The 27,336-nt window shown below is 37.2% G+C and overlaps 1 protein-coding gene across 3 annotated transcripts; it reads right to left on the bottom strand.

Annotated features, from left to right (window-relative positions):
* Window positions 1-205: 205 nt before the first annotated feature.
* Window positions 206-27,336, bottom strand: Shcbp1 (SHC binding and spindle associated 1). 3 transcript variants are annotated; one of them, XM_057752677.1, is made up of 13 exons: window positions 27,231-27,336; window positions 21,844-22,011; window positions 21,604-21,719; window positions 17,211-17,419; window positions 13,797-13,889; window positions 11,676-11,909; window positions 11,402-11,570; window positions 10,992-11,112; window positions 7,350-7,481; window positions 4,325-4,443; window positions 3,006-3,092; window positions 2,355-2,496; window positions 206-1,151 (listed from the first exon to the last, which is right to left on the bottom strand). In XM_057752677.1, exons 1-13 carry the CDS (start codon window positions 27,334-27,336, stop codon window positions 838-840), a joined length of 2,010 nt encoding a protein of 669 aa, XP_057608660.1. In that variant the 3' UTR covers window positions 206-837. The 3 variants fall into 3 exon arrangements, with proteins under 3 accessions (XP_057608660.1, XP_057608662.1, XP_057608661.1); XM_057752679.1 differs by lacking the exon at window positions 27,231-27,336 and adding an exon at window positions 24,632-24,676; XM_057752678.1 differs by lacking the exon at window positions 7,350-7,481 and having other exon boundaries at window positions 27,231-27,324.

The following is a 27,336-nucleotide window of genomic DNA, read 5'->3' as shown; positions in this document are numbered from 1 at the left end:
TAACCTGTTATTTAGTTGTTTTGATGACAATACATTTCAATATAAAAATGTATTCCACGCAAGCTAGGTATGATGGCATGTGTTTTTAATCACATGCTTCGTGCACTCAGGAAGCAGAAGCAGGCAGATCAATGAGTTCGAGGCTAGCATGGTCTATACACTGAGTTTCTGGATCGCAATTGCTATGTAGGGGCCCTATCTCAAAGAAAAGAACACTGCAAACATGACATCTACTTCATGCTTGTTCTTACATCTTGCATCTCTTTCTTCTCCACTTTCAATGCTGAAGTGACTTTACAAGAAAAAAAAGTACCACTAGCCTTAATATGGGAGAACTGTGTATTTAAGAAAGCACACTTTTCTAGATAAGAAATCTACAATCAGTTTCCTTTTGTGAGGGAGGTGAAGAGAAATGCTGGGTATTGAACCTAGGCATGGGCATTGGGCACGTTAGACACATGTTCTATTACTGAGCTACATCTACAGCCATATTTTATGTTTTTTCTTTTTTTGTGGCTTTCTTAAAAAGAAATGCTTTGTATCTAATACATGTAGATAGAAATACATATTTTACACAAGCCCAATGAAGCAATATAAAATACAGCCATGAAGAAAACATGCAGATAGAATACATATTTTACACAAGCTCAAACAAGTGCACATTACATAATATACAGCCATGAAGAAAACATGTAGATAGAAGCAAATACACATTTTACACAAGCTCAATCAAGTATATATTATATAATATACAGCCATGAAGCAAATGAAGTAAACTGCATAAGCAACATGATTCTCAGGATATGTTCAAAATACACTATTTGTTAGCTATTGATATTAGTAAAGAAATGTGCCAAAACTCCCTTTGCCATTCCACTTAAACTGGTTTCCCATAATTTCAATAAACATCTCCTGTGACATTATGTTGTCATCAGCTTGTATAATTCCAAGTTCGCTCAATCGTTTCTTCATCCGGCCTTTTTGCATGGAAGTAGCAAGTAGTTCATTTATAATTTCACAGTTTCCCTTAGCTTGTTCAGAAAAGTTAGCTGTGGCAGAAAGTTCCATTTTGCTAGTCACACACTGAAGCATTTCTTCCAGATCTAATCCTTCAGTAGCACCCACCTCTCTATTTCTCTCTGTTATATTGTCTGAGGAAACAAATTATAAAGTTGTTAAATATATAGTCTAAAGCAACAAGGGGATATTTGTAACACAAGCTGTTAGACTCAAGTATTTTCTGCCAAGAGTTTATAACAGGATTTTACTAATTCTTTACTATAAGAATCTCAATGAATTTTCTTGCAAAGGTTCATGACACTGATAGGGTCACCAATTTTAAACTTCATTTACCTTCTTCATCCTAGAATCTTAGTCACTGGACAGACATTTTCCTGGACATTTATTATCAGCTAAGCTCTGCACTGGGAGCTATGATGCAAAGAATAGTATAATAGTGCTACTTTTCTTAAATGAACTCTCAATCTACCATCTAATTAACTGACTTCATGATTCCCATCCTCAAGAGGGTACTCTCATGATTATTAAATGAGAAAAAGATTTTGTATTATCACCAAGCAATACAATTAAGGCTTTTAAAGTTTTTTTGTTTTTGCTTTTTCTTATTTGCTTGTGTGTGTGTGTGTTTTCCCCCTTGCTAGTTGCTGAAGAGAAACTCAGAAATAGGATTTTTCCACCAGAGCTTTCAAGGTAACATTCTGTTTAACATACATCTCAATTTTACCCTGAGAGGGAAGGATCCTGAACAATGACAAGGCCTATTCTTTAAACTGTCTCAAAATTTCCATTGCCACACCAATACTTTATATTTCTTTATGGCTGATATTTAAAAGTGATTTATATCAATGGCTTGAAATTCACAGATTTCCACTGCATTCACCATTACTGCCAGGAACAATGGTGACCGGGAGTTACTTTTACCCATGAAAAGTAAATGTAAACTCCAACACACTCCAGGCAAAAGCAACCTTCAACCTGGAAAATTCTTTTCTGGCTTTTATCCTTCACAAATACCTACAGAAGTCACCTTGTTTTACACGCTTACAAGAAGACAAAGATAAGGGACCTCCACTGAATCACACCAAAGCTCTGAATAAACAGATCAACAAGTCAAATTTGAAAGTTTCTTTCACACTTAGTTTCTATAATGGCTTCACCAAGCTCCTACATCTCTACGAACAAGCATAGTCAATGTTTGTTTGTTTTCAAAAGTGATCTCTGACTCTCCATAGCTAAGTATGACTTTGGGCTTCGATCTTCTCTCCCAAGTTTTGGGACCGAACCTACAATAAGTACATTTACATATTTTAATCAAATTACTAAACATAGCATACCATCAGTTTCATTTTGGGCATTTTCCTGTAGATCACAGAAAATCGTAGGCTTCACCAAAACAACACCATAGCCTTCATTGTTATGTATAATGTTATTTATCATTGAAATTTTGGGAATATCATAATGCTCATCAAGGAAGTCCTGTGACATTGAAAACAAATAGGTTAAGGAACTGTCATATTAAACACGTTTCATAAATTCTCTACCTTTCCCCCACTCTATTTCTAAAAATGAAAGTACAAAAGCTATGCTTATTAGTAAGTTGTAGCAGTGAGTTCAAAGTAATTGTTGCTGTCATTTCTGCAGATCTAAAGATAACATAAGATTATTGGAAGACCCTTTTCTTTTTTCTCAGTTTTTCAAAATAGAGTTTATGTAGTCTTGGCTATATTGGAACTCACTCTGTAGAACTGGCTGGCCGCAAACTTAAGAGATTTGTCTGCCTCTGTCTCCCGGGTGCTAGATTAAGGTGTGCACCACCACAACCCCAGGTATCAGAAGAGTTTTAATTATTATTAGTTTTCTTAAAATTTATGTATTGTTTATACTTTACAAAAAAAAATAACATAACACAACATGAGAAGTAAATACACATAACATTTTAGGTAAAATCATTCTCACTTAGAAAAAATGCTTCAGTCAATACCCACCTTAATGAGGATCCCTTCCTTGCAGTGATGGATCCCATTGTCAGTCAGGGTACACTTACTCCCAGGATATATTTCTATACCAGCACCCTATAAAATATGAGGCACCCACTTTAAAAAGTGAAGAGTAGGGGCTGGAGAGATGGCTCAGCAGTTAGGAGCACTGGCTGCTCATCCAAAGGACCCAGAGTTTAATTCCTAGAACCCATATGGTGGCTCACAACCATATTTAAGAACAGTCACATACATACAAATAAAATAAATATTTAAAAAGACACAACCATAAAGGTTTATTACTATCACTTCTCTTAGCCTTTCAAATGTCATAAATGCAAAATAAAAAAGCTTTAAAGATAACTTTTATTAGGTCTTTTACATTTATTTATTTTGTGGATGTATATAATTTTACACACACACGTGTGTGTGTACACATGCTATGGTGTACCTGTGGAAATCAGAAGATAACTTATAGGAGTTGGTTCTCCCTTCTTCCATTTTGGTTCTTAGGGACCAAACTCAGTTTTTCAAGTTTTTTGCTGGCCTTTATTAGGCAGTTCTATTCCATACTGCTATCAAGCAATATTGGGGTACCAAGCAATACTCCAACGATAAGTAATTATTGATAACTAATCACTTTTAAAAATTACATTTATGGAACTGAAAAAAAATGGTTTGTTTACTAAAGTGCCTGAAACACAAGCATGAAATGTTTGGATCCCAAACAGACACATAAAAAATCAGGCACAACAGTGTGAACCTGCAATTCCAGTGCTGGGAGGACAGACAGGAGAATCACTGGATTTCATTGTCGTTCAGACTAACTGAGCTCCAGATTCAGTGAGACTCTACCTCAAAAATAATATAAAAGTGATTGAGGAAGACTAGCAATATGAACTTCTGTCATATATATGTAGGCCTATGCACATGTGAGTACAGATACCCAGAGTCCACAAAAAGGGTGTCAGATCCTCTGGAGTAGAAGTTACAAATGGGTGTTAGTCTGCTGACATGGGTGTTGGAAAGTGAACCTGGGTCCTCTTAGTCACCAAGCCACCTCTCTAGTCCCACGAGGATATAATCTTAAGGGTCTATCCTTCTTAAGGTTATCATAGGGAAAGTTAGATAATCATTTTCCCTCCCAGTGCCTTGTTTATAAAATGCTATAGAGGCCTTATGTTTAATAACTACCCAAATTTTAGATGACTAGATTATTAATGTCTGAATTTCCTTGAAGAAATAGATTTACATCTTGGTATCCTATTTGTTTGATTTATTTTGAACTTAAACACCATAACTACTTCTTCCTAAAGACAAAGCAATACCTTGGCACCATATACATCTGAGTTCTTCATGAAAAGTTCTGCTGATGTGCGTACTGTGACTCCTGTAGTTTCACATTGCAGTACGCAGTTTTCCAGTGTGGTCTTGCCATGATGAATGACTGTAACAAAAATATCAATTCAACTACTTTAAGTGATATACCAATATCACAAACAGTTTACAGCTAACATTAGATGTTGTGATTTATAAAGATATCTCTTGACTTCCCAAACACTTTTGATGCACTTTGTAGTCAAGTTAATAATATGTGTTAATATCATTTAAGTCTATGTACTTAACCTATCTATCCTGTTGTGTAGTCAGCCTATTTACAATTAATCTGCTGTCTTGGTCACTGTTCCAGTGCTTTATCATGAGCAAGGTAATTCTTATAAGAGAAATAAGAGAAAGCATTTAATCAGGGGTTTGCTTAGCAGTTTTGGAGGGTTAGTATATTATTACAATGGGAAGCATGGTGGCAGACAGGGAGGCACGGTGCTAGAGAAGTAGATGAGATTTTTACATCCTGATCAGGCAGAAAGCAGGCCTGACGTGGGCTTTTGAAACTTTAAGGTCCACTGCCAATAACACACCTTCAAGACCATACCTTCTAGCCCTTCCCAACAGACCACCAACTGGGAAGCACGGTTCAAATAGTCAATGGGGGCCATTCTCATTCAAACTATCATACTGACCTTTAAGAGAACAGTGTAACCAACTTTACTTGCCCTGAACTTCCCATGTAATCAGCTTTTACAATTTAAGCTAATGCATTAATGCATAGCTTTAAGTTACGTACTATTTCAGGTCTCTGACCATATAATGTATATGTTTATGTATATGCCATGGCAATACTGGCTGAAAGCAGCCAACAGGTTGACATTAACCTTAAAGCAAAATCCACCATAATTTTTCAAGCAAGATGTGGATAAAAACAGGTTAAACTATAGGCAGTTATAAAAAATGAAGTTTAAATTCTAAGAACACTATGGTCTCTTAGGAGTTCTAAATGTAAACAATTAGTCCACACCTTTTCCTGAAGCTGACAGGCTTCCTGCTGAGAATAAACTCAAAATCACCATGTCATTGCTACTGATTTAGATTACTTTTTCCTTTTTTTTTAAGTTTTGCTTTTCAGTGCCTACTCTCAGTAATCAAGCACATGTGCCATGAGATTAAGAAAAAAAAAACATAAGTAAAAGAGGTAAACAGCTATAAAGATGGAATAATTTTTATTCAATAAGGATTTCTATGTAAAGGATAAACAACTGGATGCTCCCAGAAGGGAAAACTAGAAAGTTTATCAGGGTTATGATGAAGGTTAAGATGGCTGATGTTTCCAAAATGGAATGCAAAAGCAGGAAGATTGTACAAACTGTGAGGGTTTAGACCATAATCATACAATAAGATATTTTTCAGAGTAACATTTAAATTTTGTTACACATGTTACAAACTCATAAAATATGAAGCAGTACCTGTTTTGAGTTATTTTCTAAAAACTAAAGGCAATATTTTTAATAATAAATGACTGGCTCAGTAGCTAAAGCACTTGCTAAGTATGAGGACCTAAGTTTATATGCCCAGAACTCAGGTAAAGCCAGGCACAGTAATGCACACTGGTAATCTCAGTGATCCTATAGTAGGATGAGAAGTAGACACAAGAGAATCCCCAAAAGATCCCAGGCCAGCTACCCTGGTATAAACATCAGTTAATAATAAAGAGATCCTGCCTCTGACAAGGTGGAAGATGATGACTTGGTGTGAGAAGTCCTGCATGTGTTGCTCTTACTGGTTAATGAACAAAGCTGTCTCGGCCAGTGGATTATTAAAATAGAGAAGGATGAAAATTCCAAGCAGATAGAGGAGGAAAGAAGGTGAAGTTAGTGAGAAGCCATGTAGCTGCCAAAGGAGACAGACACCCAGGTAAATAATGAGCCTTGTGGTAAAATATAAAATAGAAATGGGTTAATTTAAGATGCAAGAACTAGCTAGAAATATGCACAAGCTAATGGGCCAAGCAGTGTTTTAATTCATACAGTTTATGTGTGGTTATGTGTCTGGGTGGCTGGAAAACGAATGAGCAGCCTCCGTCTACAATGACTGACACATAAGGTTGGTTTCTGACTGCCCTGCCCCAGTCACAGAATGGTAGGTAGGTACCCACATTCACACACACACACACACACACACACACACACACACACACACACACACGAACAACTTGATCTAAGAAATGCAAAAGCGCATATCATTATAAAAATGTATATAATATTCTTTTATTATTACTGATACATATATATCAATGAACAGCTTTGTTGGGTACCTTTGAAAAAGGACCTTGAAAACAGGTGAATGCATCCCCCATAAAACAAATACTAGAGCAATGTCTTGGTCTTTTTGGTGTGTCTATAACAAAATTCCTCACACACAAGTCTAGTATCTGTAAACTCAGAACACAATGGTATCTGATAAGAGCTCCCCAGATATGTTACAATGTAGAGAGGCACAGAGGAAAAGGAGCTGCATGTGGAAGGGGCACATGTACCAGCAACAAAGAGTACAGAGGTAGCATGTTCATTCTTATAAGAAAACATACTCCAGGGAAACTAATCTGATCCTATAAGGATAGAATCTAAAAATCTAATCATCTACTACTAGGAAACATGTAAAGGGTTCTATCACTTTAACACTGTTATCCTAGTATTAGATGTATTGAGACATGTTTATAAACTCAGGGTTCAGGAGGCTGAGGCAGGATTGCCATTTGCCATAATAGCTAGGTTCAGAGTGATAGCCTGTCTCAAAAACCAAACCAAACCACCACCACAAAACACTAATAGAAAAGAAATAAGTAAGTTTTCAAGAATAAACGGAGTTATTTCTCACCATGAGGATCTCTAAATCGTCATGACTATGAACATGAAGTATTAACCAGCCAATATGCAAGTGGTATTAAATTTTATCTTCCATGAAAACTTTTCTCTCAAAGCTCAAAACAAATAATACACCAAACATCCAGATACTTACTTAAGATTCCTTCTACAGAATCATGCTGAATAAATTTTATGCTTGAAATTTTAACATTCATACCCATGCAATCCACAAAAGTATCTCCTTTGCCCCTCTTTTCTATGACAATGTCATCTGGTAGACCATATCCTAAGGAAGAGAGTAAAACACTTAAGAAAAGTTAAGAGAACTGTCTGCATACAAAAAAAAATTAAGATGATCTAAATGTCTAACAGCCAAATGGACAATGAAAATAAAGTACATATGCACAATGGAATTCCGTACAGCCAAAAAAAAAAAAAATGAAATTTGCAGGAAAATGAGTGGAACTGGAAAGTATTACACTGAGTAACCTAGGCCCAGAAATGGAAACCCTTATTTTCTTTCTTGTATACATAGTTTCTAAATTTAGATTTTATTTTTAAAAATTAAAGCTCCCTATAGACACTACCAAGATGCCATGGACAGAGGAAGCACTCAGGGAGGAGGTACTAAAAGCAGTGACATGAAAGTGGGGGGTAGGTTCGGGTAGGGATATGGGGATATTGGGAAGATAGGAAAAATGGAAACAAAACTAAGGAAGCAATAAAATCTATATAGAAACAGTACTTTATAAAGTAAAAAAAAAGTATCTTAAAGAATTTAAATTAAAAGCAAGTTTGAAAAAGAATTTAAATTAAAAGAAAGTTTGAAAGGGAAGTACCCTCGTGTATGTATAATGCTGTTCACAGAAGTTATAAGCTTTTAAACAAGAGCCTAGTACCAGAAGTGGTGTAGTGCCCTATGACCTGTTGACCAGAAATGTCTCAGAAGTCCCAAAAAGAACATAGACCATTGTCACTACTCATAGTCACTCACCAGAACTTGAGTATAACACACTTTTGTTAAAGGACACAGAAAATGATATGGACTGTGCAGAGCTGGCTAGGGCTCACAGTATTAGGGGGCGTTATCCAGACTGTTAAGGGAAAAATCTTATCAACAGTCTCCCCCATTTGTAGAATATGCATGCAATAACACACACTGGCCAGACAGAATATGCTCACTAATACAATGGCAGAATGACTATCTTGGCAATAGCTAACTGCTTTGTGAATGGATGCAGGGTTTGCTTCTCCTGATAGATTACATAGCTGGTACTATAAACCTAGCCAAATTCCTATGGCTGAGAAGCTCATGGGCCCAAAGGAAGAGCATGCTACCCTTGTCTCCATATATGCACATGCTGTCAAACTGCTTTCTAAACATGATGTTATCCTTTGCAAAGAGGAAGACACATATCTGGTCACACTGTTAAGAATACATGACTGTTAAGTGACATTTATATCAACCTCTGCTGCAACAACTGCCATCCAAGGATTAGGAAACAGGGAACTAAATAATTTAAGAATCAGAAGATTGGAAAGAGTATCATGAACTGCTGCCATTCACATAGGGTATGGCCACTGTAACCATGAACAAACAGCATTTTTGTATATTTATACAAGACTGAACTGTTCAGTTTTCTATATTGGATAGACAAAACTTCATTCCTTCCTGAGGAGCTAATGACTGGCAATGATTGCTGAAGAGGAAGGGCTTATCATTTTCTGTAATGTTGTAGCCATTAGGGTACTACGTAGGAAGAAGTAGCTCAGATGGAAAAGAAGAGATGATAAAAGGCAAGAGAGGATGAATAAAGTCATATCAGAACATATATATGAAACTGTCAAACAAGGAAAATAAATAGAAATATATATATATATATATATATGTGTTTTTAAAAGAGTCCTAATAAAGGCAAGGGACTAATGAGTATTTAAAAAAAAAATCACCATTTACAGAAAGCAACATGGTACTGGTGAGTAAGATCCAGATACAAACTCATGGAGCAACGGTCACTTGATTTTTGGCAAAGGTGCCAAAACTATTCATTGTAAAAAAGACAGTTTCTTTAACAAGTGTGCCTGGAAAAAGTACACACATATAGAAGAATGAAAGTAGATGTTTATTGCTCACCCTGGACAGAAAAAAAATTATAAATGGATTAAAGGTCTAAACATAACACCTAAAACTCTGAAAGTGTTAGAGGGATAAATACGGGAAACTCCAAGAACTATGCATAGGTAAGGATTCCATGTATTCAAGGAAATAAGATCAACAAACAATAACTTTGCCCTCATGAAATTAAAAAGCTTCCATACAGCAAAGGGTCCCGTTAATTGAGGGAAAATGTACTCTTCAAAATGGGAGAAAACATTTTTCAGCTATACATTAAAAAGATAATATATATCTACTCAAAAGATATTTTTTTTTTTTTTTTTGGTTTTTTTTTTTTGGTTTTTCGAGACAGGGTTTCTCTGTGGTTTTGGAGCCTGTCCTGGAACTAGCTCTTGTAGACCAGGCTGGTCTCGAACTCACAGAGATCCGCCTGCCTCTGCCTCCCGAGTGCTGGGATTAAAGGCGTGCGCCACCACCGCCCGGCTCAAAAGATATATTTTATATATATACATACATACATACACACACTCAAAATGCTAAAACAAAACAAGCAACTCAATGAAAAAGCAGACCATGAAACTAAAAAGAGAATGTTCAAAGAAGAGTTGCAAATGTCCAATAAATATCTTTAAAAGTAATATTCTTAGCCATTAGGGAAATGCAAATTAAAAACAACCCTGAGATTTTATCTCACCATAGTTAGAAAGACCATTATTAAGAAAACGAATGACAACAAATGCGGGTGAAGATGTGGAAAGAGAAATTCTTATTCACTATTAGTAGGAATGTAATATGGACTATGGAAATCAGTATGAAAGTTTCTCAAGATGCTAAAACCACCTTAAATATGATCCTGCTATATCCACCCCCAGACATACACTCAAAGAACTCTTCAAACCTTCTAAAGAGATACTTAGTCATCCATATTTAAAATTGCTGTTCCATTAATAATGGAAAAAAAATAGACTAGATATCTATCTACTGATAATGGATAATGAAATTGTGATACATATATACAATACACATACTGTGGTACATATATAAAATTCAGTCCTAAAAAGATATGAAATTATAAAGTTCACAGGTAAATGGAAGTAGAAAATATTAAGACTCCAGAAAGACAAACACCTCATTTTCTCTCTTATATGTTTATCTTAGCTTTTAATTTTTATATATTTGTATTTAGATGGAAGGGATGTATGTATATGTCACAAAAGGATGGGTGCGAAAAATAATAGAACACATGTGATATGAAAGTAGAAGTGTGAGTACTAGGGATCCAAGGGTTAAAACACGGACAGGGAAGCAGGAGATAGTGACAGGCAGAGATTGTGGCAAGAGTAAGTGAAAACCAAACATGTATGAACATCATAAAGAAATCCACTACTTTGTAAGATATTTAATAAGTTTACACACACACACACACACACACACACTCTTTTGTTCTAGAAATATATTTCCATTCTATAAACTATCAATCTTCTGGAACCTAGACTTTATAAACACCCATGATTCAAACTGTTTAAACATTGGGTTAATTTCTTACATGATTTAAATATCCTTAATGTGTCAAAGCACCTCACTTGAAATCACACGGGTTGAATTATGGATTTAATCAAGATCACCAATTTACAGTTACTTACTATGAGTGAAAGTTTGGTTATGATCTTCCATACTCACCTTCCAACTCAATGGAGTCAGCTATGGAGCAAGCGCCATGAACCACATAATGACCGGGACAAATAATGACGGTGTCACCCTCGTGGCAGGCATTTATAGCAGATAAAAGATCACTATGAAACTAGAAAACAACACATTATAAATATACATTTCCCAAAGTCACTTGGGTTACTTCAAACACCTTCATGTCTCATTTGAAAATGAATCCAAACTTTGTTTTTATTTATCTTTTCAATAGTGCATTTGGCTCGGTGTGCACCTCTGCATTGCCATCACTGAAAAAGAACAGTGCTTTACTATTTGGATCTCACAGAAAACCAACTCCAGAAACTTCCTGCAAACACTTTGTAGAATTGATGAACACTTGGAATTAATCAAAAGCAGTTACTTAGAGCAATCATTTCTTTTACCTGAATTTCTGTTTCTTCTCTGCAAGACTCCTCACAAAACCTGTCCCTGAATAGAGACCGCAGCAGACCTGTCTTCATGGTGGAGGAAACCACATGGGTGACCTTCTGGCCGTTTTGACGAGCACCCTTGGCTTGGATATTAGAATTCTTCTGATAACCAAAAACATATCTTAAAAAACAAAAAAAACAAAACAAAAAAACAAGAGCCATCAGTTCTCACTAAGATAGCTAGTAAGATGACATGCTAAATAATTAAAAACAATAAGACACATACCTCAACAAAGGATTCTCAATGAGTTTTAGCTTCTGTTTCAACTGTTCAATCTCTGAATACAAATTTAACCCTTCCACCATGGAGATATTTTCCTGCTCAGAATCAGAACTGCAATTTGACAAACTGCTTCTCAGATTTAAAAATTTCCTATAACTCTCTTCACATTGAGACAACAGATTATGGTAGTCAACAATCAATCCTGAGGGAACTCGATCTTCAAGTATATCATAATACCTGAAAGATTAAAAGCAAATTGAAATCCATTCCCTTTTCTAATACATTTTCCTATCATTAGGATTTGATTTACTCCTTCAAAACTCAGCTTATTTTTTTAGATTCAGCTTATTTTACCATTATTTTTAGCACTCTCTTTGTCTGCAAGTCACCATTCTTAGGTCACTTCTTACTTTTTTATTCTTCCTCTTTAGTTAACCTATATGCATCTAAAGATAATCTGCAAATCCACTTTCCAAACAACAAACCAGGGACCATCACTGATTGATGTGTCAGATTGAACTGTGAAAACCAAGTTCAAGTTTTAAAGAAAGTCCCTTAGCATTTCTGCAACCATGTTAATTAGCACATTTCTTATTATATGGATACTTTGAAGTCTGGAAATAATACATCAACAGTTGCATATCAGCTCCCTACGTTTTTGCATAGCATATTTTGAATTAGAAAGGCAAAACACACATAATATAAAATCAAAACAATATGGTTTGATTACTTTTAAATGTTGCCTATTGGACAGCTCTTCTATAAGCACAGGAAACTTTTCCCATACATCTGCCAATATTTCTATCATACCATTTTCTCCATCAAGTGTCATAGTTTCTTCTCCATAACAACAACAACAAATTATCCCTTAGGTTCTCAATACAATATTAAATAATCATTGTTAGTACATGCAAGAGTGTCAAATCAGAACATTTTTTTTCTTCAGGTAAAGATCAAATATGCCAGATACATATGATATTTATCTATAATTAAATTTCACATCTATTAAAATTAACCATTGCTGCTTAAGAACAACCAGAACAAACTTAGAAAATATTTCGTCTCTTAACAATATCTAGGATTCATAATGTACTAGCTCAGTTCAATCTTATTCAGTGAACTGAATACACAGTATTAAGGGTCCCAAACGGCTAGGTGTTGAGATGCAGGGGGAGAAATGAGAAATACAGGAGACAGATTGTTGGAACCAGGAGGCCTTTCATAAGCTGATAACTTATTTCAAGCAAGTCTATTAAAAAGTAGAGCATCTTATACACTGTTTGCAAGGGGCCAAAGCGCCAAGAACAGCAGAGAACTAAATTAGATAATGTTGACAAAGAAAACAGAGAATTCCTTAGATACAACAACCTTTACAGACACCGATAACCATAGCCCTTCAGAGGGGAAAGCCAGGTTTCCAGGAGCCAAAATCGTAACTCCTTCAAGGCCCTGGCATCAGTCCTATATTGGAATCTTGCCAAGTTTACCCCTGGGTAAGGACACAGAACTAGAATTCCCTGTTCCCTTTTTCTTTTCATTGGGGCCTCTGAAGAAGTCTTGGAGCAGCCTACATCCCAACAATTCAGATTTACAAGCTTTTAATATGGAATTCTTAAAACTCTATTTTTAAGTTAAATTTAGTTCATAAATAGCCAGGCATGGTGGCATAGGCTATTATCACAATACTAGTGGGACTGAGGTAGGACAATCACAAGTTCAAAGCCAAATTGGGTCATAGAGTTTCTATCTCAAAACGAACGAACAAACAAAATCAAAACAAGTCAGACTACAAGTGTTCATGTAAACCGGGCGGTGGTGGTGCACGCCCTTAATCCCAGCACTCAGGAGGCAGCGGCAGGCAGATCTCTGTGAGTTCGAGGCCAGCCTGGTCTACAAGAGCTAGCTCCAGGACAGGCTCCAAAGCTACATACAGAGAAACCCTGTCTCGAAAAACCAAAACCCCAAAACCAAAACAAACAAAAAAAGTGTGCATATATACACACACAATGCAGGTGTCTGTTTTCCCACAATGCTTTTTTAATAACTTGGCATGACTACACTATTGGTGCAACAGAAGCTATTGTGTGTGTGTATGTGTCTATCACATCAGTAATAAATACTTACAATCTCAATCGAGGTTCAACACATCTGACAAAATAATCATACTCATCCTCCTCTTCTTCATCCCAACTCCTCCAAATATTTTTGTAGAAAAACCTGAAAAGAAGCTTAATATCAATCAAATTCAACTGCTGGTTCAAAAGGTAGGTGCTGTGGTTTGAATATGAGATGTTTACCATAGGCTCAAGTGGGTTAACACTTGGTTCTTAGCAGGTGGCAATGTTTGGGAAGGTTCGGACCGTTTAGATTGAGTCTTGTTGAAAGAAACATGGGGCACAAAGCTTTAAGGTTTTAGCCTGGCTATACTTTCAGTTATTTCTCTGCTTCCATCATGCCTATCTATACAAGGCTTGGGGATGGCATTATACTGCTGCCACCTTCCTTACTATGATGGGCTATGTCTATGAACAGCAAGCTAAAAGAAACCTTTTTCCAACTAAGTTGCTTTTGTTGGGGCACTGTGTCATAACAAAAAGGTATAAAATCTTAGTTTTACATGTCTTAAAGATTTTTATGTCTTAACAGCTGGAATTATGAAAAGGTGAGAGATAAACAGGAAATCAAAGCAATCCTACCTGCCAACAAATCAAGTAAACATTATTTTCTACGATATGTCAATTTTGGGTATTTGCTACAGTTGACATTCATGAGTCACATAAAATAAAGACCCTCAAATAAGTTTCTTTACAAAATTGTAATATTGTTGTTAGGGTGATTTGTTTCTGTGTGTTTTTTTTTTTTTTTTTTTTTTAAAGTGGGGCTAGGTTTTGTCTGTTTAGCTTTTTGAGACACAATTGTGTACTATAGTCCAAGCTGGCTTTGAACCCTTAATCCCCCATCTCATGAGTGCTGATATTATAGGTGTGTGTCATCAGATGCCCTGGCAAGACTTACATTGCAACACAACTATCTGCTGACCATCAGTAACTTGATAGATGGCAGTGTCATTTGTTTAGGTAGTAAAGAAAGAAATTGGGGTTTAAATAAAAGTTGTTTTAAATGTATTTCAGGTGAAATGCTGATTTGGCCTCTAAATGAGTAATGTCCCATGGGTAAATCAATGTAATATTTCCTTCTTTCAGAGACAAGGGATAAGATATAACAACAGATATAAATCTAGTACTTACTGGTAAGATCTATTGCTTTTATTAAAGCAGTGAATGTGATGATATAGAGATATAAAATAAAGCATTAGATCCCAACCACGACTACACATTAGAGTCCCCTGTATACTTTCAAGACTTATATTTCCTAGTTGGGTGGTGGTGTATATCTTTAGTCCTAGTACTTGGGAGGCAGAAGCAAGTAGATCTCTGAATTTGAGGCCAACCTGGTCTACATACTAAGTTCCAAGTTAGCAAGGTTTACATAGTGAGTCTATCTCAAAAACAAAACAACAAAAACTTAATCTAAATCAATAAATCAGAATCTCAGAGGGGAAAGAAAGATCTATATTTTCTTTAAAACTCCCCAGATGTGTTAACATATTATCGAAAAATTTCAAACATATATGATAAAAGAAAACACAGACAATATGAACAGCAAGTTCAAAAATTCAGGTAATCTCCCCCCCTTCTACCCAAGTCACTTATCCATCTTCTCTCCTGTATCATGTTAACAGTGAATTTCTAAATCTCAGACATACTATTCGTTCATTTTGAGCATGTATCTTTAAAGCACTTCTGCTTTTAAAGCATGTAAGCTTTAAATCCCTTACATGCAAACTCCCAATTTCACATATTCTTTCATATTCCCTTGTAGTATGTTGGTCAAATGCCTCCTACTTTCTCTACTTGGTAAATATATTTAAATTTTTTATCTAGCTCAAATATTACCCATACTAACACAGTAGTAGATATATATGCATCAGTCACTGTGCATCTCTTCCAGAGTTTACTCTTTCAAAGCAGAAAACTAGAATGGCCCTCACACATCAGCCTCCTTTAGATGCTCAAGTCCCAGTTGCTCTTTCTCAGTTTCTGTCCTGTCCTATGAATGCCCCGCTCTAGTGCAAGCACATATGTTTGCTTCTCCTGACCATGCTTCTTAACTGACCTCCCTATTCCATCTCCCTGCTTTTGTTTTACAGAAACAATGAATACTCTTCAGTGTTCTCCCACTGGTCTCTTATAGAAATAACTGACTGACAAACTCTGTACCTTCTGATCTACAAAAACATCCACTCTGGTTTCTCCTAGGACTGTGTTCTGAACATCTTAATCTCACTGACATCCTGCACTTGTCCTGCTTCCCTAGCTAACGTTTCAGATTCAAGTTCATATGTCTTTCTCTAAGAAACAACCACGAACAGTCATCTCAACACAGTAATTCTTTTAGTACTCATGTCATTTCCAGTCATGTATATAAAAGTCTAGGTGCTAATCACTTTTTAGGGGTCTTGCTTTGATAAGGTCAATCTGAGCATAGTAAGTCTGGGTGTTAGGGAGGACTCAGTAAGATCAGTTTAAACCACTAAAGGAATCAAAAGTACAAAGTACCTTTTTAGACTATGAAACACAAAACAATATGACTGATATCACATTACCTAATCTTCCAGTTCCCAGCTAATTTTATCATTCTTAATATCTTTTCAAATGTATATTTCTTTGGAATTTTATTTGTGAAAGATAATTTGTTTAGACAACTAAGACTTACTATCACACCAAAATATACCATATCTATTTTCTCACCTTTCATTTTTTTTCTGTCCTATTACATTCAAAATTTATCAACCACAAGCCTTAGCATTCATTACTTAAACGCCTGTTGTGGAATATTCCTTTACATTGTGCAAAAATATGTTACTGTGATTGGTTTACTGAAAAGTTAAAGGGCCAACAGCTATGCAGGATTTTCGGGGCAGAGAGAAGACTGGAAATTAAAAAAAGGGGTGGGGGGGGAAGCCAGCCAGACTCAGAAAAAGCAGAACATGTAGGGTATAAAGTAACAAGCCATGAGCCACGTGGCAGCACATAAATGAATAGAAATGAGTAAATTTAAGTTATAAATAAGAGCAGGTTACAAACAAGCTTGACCTATTAGCTGAGCTTTCATAATTAATTGTTTATTTAGGAGCTGGCTGGCAGGACAGAGAAATATTCCCTACAAAAGGGAGTTTCTAAATTCATAAAATTAAGAATCCTTTATATTTTGTCAACATTTGAAGAATTTGAACAATAACCAAGAATTCCATGCACATCTTTCAACTTTTCAACAAGTTAGAAGTGATAAGGTATATTAAAATTTCTGTTTAATTTTTAAAAGACTTTCCTAGGGCGTGGATGTGTGGCTCAGAGCTGAAAACATTTCCTAGGAGTCATAAGGACTCAGGTTTAAGTATCATGACAGAAAAGGGCCAGAATTATTTCACCTAAGTTATAGTTCTGACCACAGGGTCACTTCAACATTCCTTTCTACCTGACATGCTCAATCGCAAGTGCCATCTGGTGAAATTCATGTGAGTCATCCGACACCACCCACAACTCCTGCAGAGGCAGCTGAAACTCCTTCAGGTCCAAAAGCTCCTTCACATTCGCCAAGGTAAAAGTGCTCAATTTAGATTCATAGACGCATGGCTCTGTGAGTCTCACTGCTGCCTTCAAAGCTGAAAAGTCCACATTTGTAACCTGAAATTCAAAGTAATGTTATTCATTTTAATACCCAGAAATCAAAATTGAAACACACATATAAAATACTCTTTATAACCCAGCTTTTTTGTTTTTTGAGACAAGTTTTTCTCTGTAGCTTTGGAGCCTGTCTTGGAACTAACTCTTGTAGACCAGGCTGGTCTTAAACTCACAGAGATTCACTTGCTTCTGCCTCCTGAGTGCTGGGATTAAAGACGTGCACCACCACCGCCAGGCTTAATCTACGTTTTATAGTATGAAATGGGTTAGAATGCCTTTTAAGAATAAAGAAAACAGAACTGGTTCTTAGCCTCAGCCTAAAATCAAGGTGAAAAATAAACAAGAAGATTTCTGGGTAAGATGGCAGAAAAGAAACTGCTTCTCTGAGACACAGTGAAAAAAAGTCTCAGAATGTTAAAAAACAGAATATCTCAAAGAGAAAGACAAACAGCACTATAGACTAAAACAGCAGTGATAGGAAAGCAGAAAAGTACTGAGAAAAAGGTGAATCGAGTTCTTTAGCAAGCTGGAGGGGAAACAGAAGCCTCCTCCTCCAAAAGGTAAGTAAGGTGGGTACCAGTAGAAGAGAATGAAGAGTTCTACCTCAGAACAAGCCAACAGTTTTCACAAGCCTTAAAGCCAGCTGTGAGTTTTGGTGAAGCAGTGATTCCTCTGGAATTCTACTCTATTACTCTGTATGACTTGGAGAGCAGAGGCCAGGCACCATGTTACTTATTTGAAACTGAGCTAAAAATCAGGGACCTCAGTATGAAGAACAATAAAGGAAGCTTGAATTTAACACATGCCACAAGCCCAGATGGAGGACAATTCTGGGTGCTAGCTGGAGAGAGATGGGTCAGATGCTGAAAAGTAGAAAAATGCTGGAGTAAAGTGCAGAGAAAAGTAGGCCTAGTCTCAGCTGTCAAAAGTAGAAGTTATCAACTGAGAATAACTCATTACCCTAAGTCTGAACTCAACAGGGCAATCAACCTCCAGAGTCACACATCTGTCATTCACTGCTATAAACTACAGCTCCATCCCTTCACCAGTGTGATTCACAGTGTCTATCTATCTATCTATCTATCTATCTATCTATCTATCTATCTATCTATCTATCTATCTATCTATGGTTTTTAAGACAGGGTTTCTCTGTGCAACTGCCTGGCTGTCCTGGAATTCTCTCTGTAGACCAGGCTGGTGTTGATCTCAGAGATCCACCTACCTTTGCCTCTCAAGGGATTAAAGTGTGTACCACTGCGGCCTGGCTGTGATTAATATTTAAAACTTTTAATGTACAGACAGGCTAAACCTATTCAAGAGTTCAGTGTAGCAGCTGTTTCTTACACTCTTAATGCATTGGAGAGATAACTACCAAGTATCCACCTCATGGGTATAAACTGGGAAACACCAGGAGGCTGACAGAATCTGCACAGCCCACTGGTGACAAAAGGCAAACTTCTAAATTAAAGACCGCTGTGGTGAACATCAGAACCTTGTCAAATACAGTCCCAACACCAGCATCAGCCACAGGAGATAAAAGTCCACAAGACCAGTGACTTTCTACCTCTCCCACCCTGTGCATATTACAGTTTCCAGTTTTACTATTATTATTTGCCCCTTATATTTTGCTGTGCCTCAGCCTTTTGTCTTTAGTATAATATCAGCTGTATTTTTATTTCACTATATTTTTAAAAATGGTTTTATTACTCCCCTTCGGACATTCAGCTGTTTGTGAACCTTTTTCATTAAAGGGTAATCTATTCCCCCCTTTTTGGGGTCTTATAACCCCTTCCCTCCCTTTTCTTTGGCAATACAGTTTTAGTAGTATTTACTGGTTTTGCTTTAAAAATAAATTTTAATTTTTATTCCTCTTTATGTATTTAGATAATTTTGAAATTCTCATCCCTGGAAGTAAAAACAAACTTTCTTTTTTCCTTGTTTTCACGTTTTCTAATTTCTTGCTCTTTCTTCTCCTCTCTCTCTCTTTTTTTCAGTTTATTTATTTATTTATTAAAGATTTCTGCCTTCTCCCTGCCACCACCTCCCATTTCCCTCCCCCTTCCCCATCAAGTTCCCCTCCCTCATCATCCCTAAGAGTAATCCGGGTTCCCTGCCCTGTGGGAAGTCCAAGGACCACCCACCTCCATCCAGGTCTAGTAAGGTGAGCATCCAAACTGCCTAGGCTCCCACAAAGCCAGTACGTGCAGTAGGATCAAAAACCCATTGCCAGCTGGGTGGTGGTGGTGCACGCCTTTAATCCCAGCACTCGGGAGGCAGAGGCAGGCGGATCTCTGTGAGTTCGAGACCAGCCTGGTCTACAAGAGCTAGTTCCAGGACAGGCTCCAAAAAAAAACCACAGAGAAACCCTGTCTCGAAAAAAAACCAAAAACAAAAACCATTGCCATTGTTCTTGAGTTCTCAGTAGTCCTCATTGTCCATTATGTTCAGCAAGTCCGGTTTTATACATGCTTTTTCAGACCCAGGCCAGCTGGCCTTGGTGAGTTCCTGATAGAACATCCCCATTGTCTCAGTGTGTGGGTGCACCCCTCGCGGTCCTGAGTTCCTTGCTCGTGCTCTGTCTCCTGCTCTTGATTTGGACCTTGAGATTTCAGTCCGGTGCTCCAATGTGGGTCTTTGTCTCTGTCTCCTTTCATCGCCTAAATGTTTTTCTTAGGGTTCACCTTCTTAATTAGCTTCTCTAGGATCACGCATAATAGGCTCAACGTCCCCTATTCATGGCTAGAAACCAAATATGAGTGAGTACATCCCATGTTCCTCTTTTTGGGTCTGGCTCACCTCACTCAGTATAGTGTTTTCTATTTCCGTTCATTTGCCTGCAAAATTCAGGAAGTCATCGTTTTTTTACTGCTGAGTAATACTCTAATATGTATATATTCCATACTTTCTTCATCCATTCTTCCATTGAAGGGCATCTAGGTTGTTTCCAGGTTCTGGCTATTACAAACAATGCTGCTATGAACATACTTGAGCATATACTTTTGTTGTATGATAGGGCATTTCTTGGGTATATTCCCAAGAGTGGTATTGCTGGGTCCAGGGGTAGGTGGATCCCGAAATTCCTGAGAAACCGCCATACTGTTTTCCAAAGTGGTTGCACAAGTTTGTATTCCCACCAGCAATGGATGAGTGTACCCCTTTCTCCACAACCTCTCCTCCCTTCTTTTCATTTACTTAACCTTGCTTCTCTTCTATTTTTCCCTTTTCCCAGTCTCTTTCTTTTACCTTATTAACTTACTATATACACATTTATCCTAAATAATTTTTAACTTCAAAGCACATTCTACATAAGTTTTCCCATTTTCTCCTTATGGTCAGCAGTGATGTATTAGTGGGCTTTAATCAATTTTAAATGTATTTCTATATCTTCTACAGTTCAGTGTTGAGACATCATAATTGTGTTCTCCTGACTGAGTGGTATTGGAAACTAAAACCTCAAGAGGAAGCTGTCCATGTAATATCTCCAAATAAAATAAAGATACTTACTAAACCAACAGATGTGAAAGTTCATCACAAAATGCACAAATAATTGGAAAAAAGTAACAAGATACTTCCAATAACACAACTTTTCAACTGCTAAGTTTAGACACTGAAATATTTAAAATGTCAGATGAAGATGTCAAAAGTTCACTGGTATAGGTATATATTTTATACAACTGTGGTCAAGAATCTAGAGAGATTGGCAAGGCTCAGCCGATAAAGGTGCTTGCTGCCAAGCCTGACTACCTGATTTTGAGGCCATGAATCTACAAGGTGTAAGGAGAGAAGTGATTTTCACAAGCTATGCTCCGGCTTCCACATGCACCACACAATGAATGAATTTAAAAATATATGAATAAGGAAAGAGATCATGAAAAGATCTGAGCAGTATAAAACAAAGAGGGTAAAGGAATACATGTGATAAGAAAGCAGAAGCTGGAACTAAGGGGGAAGGAGGGAACCATGTAGAAGGGGTGGGTGGGGAGGGCAACAGATGAGAACAAAGTATGCCACACATGTATGAGGATGCCAATATTATGAAAACTATCACATATAACCTTAAAATGATCAATGATTCCAAAGAAGATTAAAAACAAACAGATTAATTCAACTCAGGACCTGGAGAACAAAAGCAGAAACACAGAGGAAAGCATAGCAAAATGTCTTCATAAGAGAATTCAACTTACCTCAACAAGCACCTCAAACACATTAGTGTGCCAGACCGCCCACCATCCAGATGGTTCAAGGACCTTTTCCAAGAAGTTGACTGTGAATTCCTTTACCTCAGAGGCCTTACAGTCAGCTACAAATTAAGAATTAGAAGAATGAGAAGTTAATAAATTTACTTGAATTCATTTTCTCAGAACAACTGACAATCTGAGGACAATCTACTTATAAAATAAAGCTATATAAAGACAAATACTCACCTAAAATGTAATCTTGATAGGCTCTGAATCTCTCATAAAACAAAAGTTCATTTGTTGGGATAATCTGTGGAAAAATAATTTTTCCTTCTGGCATAAGAGTTTTTACAGCAGCACCTGGCTTAACATGACAGTTCTGATCACTGCATGGATCTGCATCCTGGAGTAAACCTAAAACAACATAACAAACAAACTCAACTATTTAGTTATTAGATAGTGTTCCTAATTGCAAGTCTATTTAGATAATCCAAACAAAATAAAAATAAGGATTTTTGAGGATGAATACTCTACAAAACCTTTCATGATCAGTAATATCACTAGTTATTGAAGCTTAAACATCTTGAAATGCAAATTATACTTCAAACAACCAGTTAGAAAATTTCAGATATTTTTGTGACTATCTGTGATGATTTTGGAAGCCATACAAGTTCTTTTTCAAAGGTAATGATTTTGATTTTCAAAGATATATTTTTTTCCTTGTATGTGTGTAAGCCTGTCTGTGGGGGTGAGTGTATTAAGGCCAGAGGTATTAGAACTCCCTGTATCTGGAGTTACAAGCAATTGTAAGTCACTCAGTGTGGGTGCTGGGAATCAAACTTATGTTACCCACTGCAAAAACAGTACACTAAGCTCAGCAGTTAGAAACACGTACTCTTACAGAGGCCCAGCACCCGTGTGGCAGCTCATAGGAAACCCAATGCCCTCTTCTGGCCTGTGCAAGCTGTTGTATGTTTGTGGTACAGATGAACCCGCACAAGCACACATACATTCACAAGAAAATCTTATATTAATTTCTAAAAAAAACTAGTAATAAAAAAGGAACTACATCCCTATACTCCTTCTCAAAAGGTATGTTGAGACCTCTATTTTCTATGAGTCTGTCAGTGGCCCCTCAAAAAACAGAATGAGATTCTTAAGATTGCATAAGATTTACTTGATTTACAACTAGATAGATTTCTAATTCCAGTGACTCTGTGTATGGCAAGAAGCAGAAAATGCAAACTACCTTAGACATGAGCTGGTGTAATTGGATTTCATAAGCTATGATTGGATACTAGCATATCTAATTCTATGTAATAAAGATTATTTTTGTAAGCAAAGTGATTACTAAATAAATAATGCCAATGATAGCTCTTAAGGCTGGCAGAGTGCTTTCCTGAGGTCTCAGTGAAGGTATGTGAACTTTTACTAGACTTTCTTTCCTTGACTTCCTTTATTTCCTACATCTGTTTTCCCCTTTCTATTTTCTTGTCTGTGAGGCCATCAGAATTATTGATTAAAGTATACCCAAAGGTAATTTCTTACTGTGATTGTTATAATGAGAAAGGTCCCCATAGACTCATATCTAAATGCTTGGTTCACAGTCGGAGGTCCATTTAGGAAGGATTAGGAGGTGTGGCACTGATGGATGAGGTGTGTCATTGGGGGCAGGTTTTGAGGTCTGGTCTTGTTCTCTCTCTCTCTCTCTCTCTCTCTCTCGCTCTCGCTCTCGCTCTCGCTCTCGCTCTCGCTCTCTATTTAATAAATGTGGAGAGAGAGTAGGCAGCCATGTCTTGTTCCTGATTTTCCACTTTAGATGGTTCTCCATTCACAGCTTTTATGTTCTATAAAGAACATTATTCCATAGCTGAACAAGACAAATTTCTAAAGCACATGATCATTAAGCTGAAGACTGTAAAGTCAACATTGTTGGTTGCAGATTTCCAAAGGAACATTTTATACTGAATAAAAGAAAACCCCACTCATTACAAATTTTTGTAATCTGTTAAGAATCAATGCCATGGGCTGGAGAGATGGCTCAGAGGTTAAGAGCACTGGCTGATCTTCCAGAGGTTCTGAGTTCAATTCCCAGCAGCCATATAATGGCTCACAACCATCTATAATTTGATCCAGCTCCCTCTTCTGGCATGCAGACTGAACACTGTGTAATAATAAATAAATATTTTTTTTAAAAAAAGAATCAATGCCACAGCTCCATCTGATGAACAAGATAACTGTTTTGTATTATGTGATGTTTTCACATATGAACTGTTAGAGAAGAGCTTTAGAAACAGATACTGAAAATATCTGCATATTTTAAGCAGTGAAGAACTGTCCAGAAACATTTTTATCTTTCGAAACAGGGCCACGGGACTGGAGAGATGGCTCAGCAGTTAGGAGCACTGACTATTCTTCCAGAGGACCTGGGTTCAATTCCCGGCACCCACATGGCAGCTTATAACTGTCTATAACTCCAGCTCCAGGGGGTCCGAAACAGGGCCATGCTTTCAACATTTGATTTCCAGAAACTGTAAACAACAGTGAATTACTACATATATTACAGAAAAAAAAAACTTGCTAATTTATACTGCTGTGCTGTCAGAAGACAAAAAACACACTTACAAACCACCTGAGATAAAAACACAGCATCACTAAATCAACCAAAACACAGAGAATTTGACTAATTCTGTATGATTAACTATTTGGAATTTGGAAAGTCATGGGAATAAATTAAAGTTCAAAGACTATCAAGGCCTGCTAGACCATCACTATGATGACTGATCTTTTTTTTTTTTTTTTGGTTTTTTGAGACAAGGTTTCTCTGTGGTTTTGGAGCCTGTCCTGGAACTAGCTCTTGTAGACCAGGCTGGTCTCGAACTCACAGAGATCCGCCTGCCTCTGCCTCCCAAGTGCTGGGATTAAAGGCGTGCACCACCACCATAGGAAGAACATCTTATATGCATTTTATGAAAATCAAATGGAATACATGAATTATTGGGAAAGTTTATGTGCACATGATGTATGTACGCACATGATCTAGTGCTCCTCAAAATAAAGCCAGAACTTTAGATTTCTATTATTGGACAATTTCATTCAAAGACAAGTTTTCCAATGAAGATATTATGGCTGCCATGTTGAGTTCAACTCCAAAAGCAGATTTAAAAGCTCACATAGAAGAAGCTAAACACTGTTTCCTAAAATAAAGACAAGAAATCAAACAGTATTATTTTCCTACCTATGAAAATGACAATCCTGTGTACACTATCCAACAGTTAGGGTGACCTGACAGCCGAAGGGATAAAAAAAAAATGAAAACCATCCTATCAACACAGAAACACAATTACCACTTGGGAAGGGATAACAGAGTTTATTCTGGAGCAAAATATAAGTACTGTCTTAGTTAAGGTTATTGTTGTCATGAAATAGCATGACCAAAAGCAACTTGGAGAAGAAAGAGTTTATTTCACTCATAGTTCCTTATAATAACCCATCATCAAAAGCAGTGAGGGTAGGACCTCAAGCAAGGTAGAAACTTGGAGGCAGGAGTTGATGCAGAGGCCATGGAGGGGTACTGCTTACTGGCTTGATCAGCATGGCTTGCTCAGTCTGCTTTCTTAGAAATCCAGGACCACCAGCCCAGGGATGGCACCATCCATAAATGACTGGCTCTCCCTGTCAATCACTAATTAAGAAAATGGCCTACAGATGGATCTTATGGAGGCATTTTCTCAATTGAGGTTCGGTCCTTTCGGATAACTCTAGCTTGTATAAAGTTAACAGAAAATTAGCCAGCGTACCCAGAAACACAGTTTTAGGTTAAGCCAAATTCTACATTCTGTGTGGAAGCAGTTTTGTTAAGCTTTTTTTTTTTTTAATATAGTAACAGAACAAACAACAACAAAAAGTCATAAATCAAGACATTTTCAAATACTTTGATGGAAACAAGAGTCAAGTTATAGGTGGGCATAGAACTCTCAAGTGTAAATGACAAATTCTGATAGCATTCTTAGCCCTCTGACTGGTAGAAACTAGTTAATGCATTCAAAATGCTGTAAAGCTGCACCTGCTAGCCATAGGATGTTAGATCTGACTTATTTGTTAATGATGGGATATTAGATCTGACATAGAGGTGGGCAAGGAGTGACTATTTAAAGTAGCCCAAGATAAACTACAATTAGGGTCCACAACTTCTCTGTCTCATTAAAATCAATCAGCCTTTGCACACATAGCTTCTTTCCAGGAGTTCTCATTCATATCACTGTACGCATATCTAAATTGCACACTTTAAGAGCAAAGCAGGGATATGGACTGATACAATTGCTACTACAGGAGTGCCTGAGTAACTACTAAAGAAACTGTTACAGAAACTATTTATGTTTTTCTCATATGCGACAGATACAAAAGAACAGCTTAAATGTAAATAACAGCCAAGTACTGGTCCTTGATGCAGTAATTTCAAATATTTTCAAGAAATATAATAAAGTCGTCTGTTAAAGGCATTTGTTTTTATATTTAAATTTTTAAAAAACGATTAAAACAAGGAGTTTTTTACTACCTCACATAGCTTCATTACATGGTGAGAATACTATGATCTACTCTAGTCTTCATGCTGTTCTTTAAGTATCTTTTGGCAAACATCTCTCGATGATCTTTTCCTGTCACTCCTGCTCCTACCACCAATGTGGTGGAATCACAGGTACCCATCATCACCCCTGGCTTGTAAGTTCAACTTTCTTATATTTCATATACAACGTAAAAATTTAGTTCCTTACAGTGCTTTAAAGCTGACTCTTCATATTATTGCATTTTCACATCAGAACTACTGGTTGTTTTCTAAGGGGGCAAACTGTACGTAAACAACTTTAGCTGGTCATAAAGCAGGTTAGTAGCAGAATTAAGTCACACCTATTTCTCTCTTTAACAGAAATGATTCTAGTACACATATAACTAAACATGTTAACATAAACAATCTTTAAGAAATTAAAGGGGGGGGAGGCGAATAAAAGAAATTAAAAGGGCCAGGTATAGTACTGTAGGCCTTTAACCCCACCCAGTACTTGGGAAGCAGAGGCTGGTGGAACTCTGAGTTCGAGGCTGGCCTGTAGGTCACCCAGGGCTATGTAGAGACCCTGCCTCGAAACAAAACAAAACAAAAACCAAAAACCAAAAACAGGAATTGGGGATGTAGCTCAGTGGTAGAGTGCTTTTCTAGCATATGCAAGGACCTAAATTGGCAAATAAAAATCAAGTTGGAAATAGGATCTCCAAGGTCAGGAACAAAGAACTTAAGGGTAAGAAAAACTGCGTTATTTCTATTACTGGATTCTACTCCAGTTCAGCTCTGCGGACTGCAGGCGAGCCGTCTGTCTTCAGTATTAAGGATAGATACTTCCGTCAGAGTTCAAGCTTGTTTTTCAAAAAGGAAAATGTATAAGATGGACCTTGGCTCAACAAATAAAGTGAGCACAAAGTTTCATGTGTCCTTTCCATTTGTGGACTCCAATTCCCTCTACTCTCCGGACTGAGCCAAGATGTCGCGAGTGGGCGCTGGCTGGCACAAGCTCCCCACGCAGACGGCCGGCCGCCCGCAGCCGTGGAGGCAGTCCTCCGACGCGGGCTGAAGTGCTCACCTTCCTGCCGGGGCGCCGGATCCTCCTCGGCCGCCAAGTCGGGGCTCGCTGGAACCATGGCTTCAGGATCCAGTAGCGCACCACTCATCCGCAGTTCTCCAGCCAT

The sequence above is a fragment of the Chionomys nivalis genome, chromosome 20 (genome assembly GCF_950005125.1).
Source record: "Chionomys nivalis chromosome 20, mChiNiv1.1, whole genome shotgun sequence".
NCBI lineage: Eukaryota > Metazoa > Chordata > Mammalia > Rodentia > Cricetidae > Chionomys > Chionomys nivalis.
This window is presented reverse-complemented; position numbering and strand designations above follow the sequence as displayed.